The sequence below is a fragment of the Nematolebias whitei genome, chromosome 16, assembly GCF_014905685.2.
Source record: "Nematolebias whitei isolate Nwh7 chromosome 16, NemWhi1, whole genome shotgun sequence".
In the NCBI taxonomy this organism is placed as follows: domain Eukaryota; kingdom Metazoa; phylum Chordata; class Actinopteri; order Cyprinodontiformes; family Rivulidae; genus Nematolebias; species Nematolebias whitei.
This window is the reverse complement of record NC_056513.1, coordinates 2,490,676-2,493,959: the sequence shown is the minus strand read 5'-3', so window position 1 is coordinate 2,493,959 and position 3,284 is coordinate 2,490,676. Positions and strand designations below refer to the sequence as shown.

General features: G+C 46.3%; 1 protein-coding gene across 1 annotated transcript in view; it reads right to left on the bottom strand.

Annotated features, from left to right (window-relative positions):
* Window positions 1-1,407: 1,407 nt before the first annotated feature.
* ero1b (endoplasmic reticulum oxidoreductase 1 beta) overlaps window positions 1,408-3,284 on the bottom strand; it is a gene marked incomplete in the record, with an annotated part of 14,211 nt that continues 12,334 nt past the window's right edge. Inside the window, 1 exon segment of the mRNA XM_037690428.1 lies at window positions 1,408-2,733. Coding sequence (XP_037546356.1) covers window positions 2,673-2,733 — 61 coding nt within the window.

Here is a 3,284-nt window from a genome sequence, read left to right as displayed (position 1 = left end):
GAGCGATTAGTTTCAGTTTAGCAGGATTCAAAATTTTATTTCAACAAGTCTCGTCTGAGGGAACAACGTTTATTACGTGGAATATAAAATAAAAACTAGTTGTGACCAGTGTGGTCACCATGGTAACCACACTCCTGTCTGTCACTCTCTGGACGCCAAGTTAACGAGAGGCACGGAAAAAAAAAAAAAAAAGCCTAATAAATAATTAAACAGTCACTGTGTGAAAACTGAGACTAATCTAAAAACTCCTAAACCGTGAGTGGCAGATGATCCATGTTCACACGTGAACCTGGAGCAGATTTAACAAATGGAAGTGAATGTGTGCACGTTTGGGTGCACACATTCACAGCGAGAGGCTGAGCGGGCCAAAGACGACGAACATCCAACGATTCCAAGTTTAACCTGAACAGAAACTAAGAGACGTGGGACTGAAGTTTGGGTGTAAAACATTTCAGACAAATGAAAACGTGGTGAGACATCGTCACATGACCTGACTGAAAAATGTTGGAGTGTATACCTGGATTATTGAGCATGGACTTTGTTGTTTTTAACCAGTGGAACCTTCTATGGAGGAGGATGAACGGCTGTGGCAACCCCCCAAGAGAACAAACAACATTCCAGGGAAAAATCCATCCATCCATCCATCCATCCATCCATCCATCCGTCTTCTTTACCCGCTTCTTTCTTTTTGGATCACATGGTGTCCAATGTCCAGCAGTCACTGTGAGAGATGGGGGACACCTGGACTGATCTCCAGTCCATCACAGGGACACCTAGGGACAAGTTAGAGTTACCAGTCAGCCTAACATGCATGTTTTAGGTCTGTGGGAGGAAACCGGAGTATAGCACGGAGAGAACATGCAAACTCCACCCAGAAAGATCCTGGGCTGGGATTTGAACCGGCGACCTTCTCGCTGAGAGGCAGCAGCTCTACCAACTGAGCCACCGTGCCAAAAAAACGATAAAAACATGAAAATGCCAGTTCATTCATGTGAAGTCCAACTTTCTGTAACGTGTTTAAACTTTAAACGATGTTTCTACTGTGGACCTCCAAACGGGGCTTTAGATCACCATTTCTTTGGCAACACGGTGGTGCAGTGGTTAGAGCGGTCACCTCTCAGTGAAGAGGTCGCAGCATTGCCTCCTGGCTCGAGGCCTTCCTGTAGGTTTACGTCTCGTAGCGTGAGGGTTTCTTCCCACACACCATAAACATGCATGTTAGGTTAACTAGTGACTCTGTGTCCCCATGATGGACAGGTCTGTCCAGGGTGTCCCCCACCTCTCACAGTGACTGCTGGACATAAGACACCAGCTGCCCCGAGACCAGGACAGAAACAAGCAGGTAAAGATGATGGATGCATGGATGGATGGATGTTGGACTACTACCAACAGTCAGAACGATTCCCAACGGAGCTGCTCGTCTCCATGTGTAATGTGCACGTTTTATTTTAAAGCTGCACGAGACACAACGTTTTAAACAGAACAATTAATGAAACGTGGCTCATTGATTCACTTTGATCATCACGCACGCACGCGCGCACGCACGCACGCAGGCTAAACGCTGCATGGGTTCCTACAACAGACTGGGACGTCTGAATCGTTACATTTTCCTACTTTAAGGCGGCTCCAGGACGTGAAGGGAAACTGAAGTCGTAACAGCTGCTCTCTCAAGTTTTCTGGCTGCAACGTTTGTTTCCATCATGAAAAGCTCAGCGCTCAGAACAAAGATCACGCTCAAGAATTAAAACATTAAAAGGTGAAGAATGCCGTAAGTTCAGGGACGACTTGATGTGATCAAAGATCTCCAACGTGAAGCTCCTGCAGACCAAAGGTCCGCCGGGCCCTGAACGCCTCACGTTTACATCGTCTGTTCGGTGTTTCCTGTTTATGATGTCACGTTTTAGCACCGGTTAACGTCACGGTACCATTTTCAGAAGGTTCTGTTGGAACCGTCATGTGGACTAGAACCTCCTGCTGAACAGACGATGTGGGCCTGTCGGATCTGAGAAATTAAAAATAAAACTTGTAATATTTATCCTTGAAGCCGAGTTAGTGATGAAACCAGAAGATGATGAGTCTGAAACCAGGACTGAGACTCTGTGAGGTCACCGTGGATCAGCTCCGCCCGTTTCTGGACTCTGGACCTCAGACAGTGAGTAACAGCCTGTTAGTGCAAAACCTGTCCACAAACATGAGCCACGTCACGTGCGCACACACAAACACTGATTCCTGCAGAGACACAAACTGGTCCAGAATCCTCAGAGTCCACACGAGAGGAACAAAGAATAAATAAAGTAGGCAGCTGAACGTGGGCGGTCCAAGTTCAAGAACATCCGATCCGTACGAGAACCTTGGTGTGAGGGTAGCGAGGCTCAGTCCAGTTCATGTTCCACGTCTTCACCTCCTGCAGCTCGTCGACCACAGACTATCAGAACCAGCTGCTCAGAGGAGCCCAGAACGGGTCGGGGAGAAGAGCCGGGCAGCAGAATAAAGACGCTGTCGGGTGAAGTTTTCAGAATCATCTGGTGAAGGCGATGAACGGCAGCACATTTATATTCATCGTTCACCAGAAGGAGCAAGAACAAACACATCCAGGCGATTGGGATCAAGATGGGGGTGGGGAGCGGGCCTGGTGTCCAGAAGAGCTGCCCGTCGGCCTCGTGAAGCTGCTGCTACCTCTGCTCCTGCAGCATCTGGCGGAAGTTATGGAGCTGATAGATGCTGGTGGACAACCTGCAACCAACACGAGACGTTCAGCCGATAGAGACACGTCAACGCTGAAAGACTGCTGAAACATTCTGGACACGAGGCGAGACCAGCAGAACAGCAGCTACAAGATGAAACGACTCAAAAACAGCTGAAAGCAAAAAACTTCAGCGCGCTAGCTACAAGCTAAAACCAGGAGAACGGCAGCAAAAAGCTAAAATGAGGAAAGAAACAAAAAACTAAAAGAAACATAACGTAAGTTTACTGAAGTGGAGATTTTATCTGGAAGAGGATTGGGACCACTGCGCAATAATTTTTTATTTTAATTCTGAGATTAAAGTCAGAATCCATCTATCTAATTCTGGTTTTAATCTCAGAGTTAAGGGAAAAATAATTTTTGCACCGTGGCTCTAATCCTCCTGTAATTTAAAGACCACACAGTTTTCAAGAATTTAAATAAATTTCAATGCAACGGTGAAAAATGTAAATTTAAATAATCTGAAAATCAACATTTACAAAACGATTCTCATAATTTCCTGGTCTGAACGTCTGAATACCTGAGTGGCTCAAACAGCTGA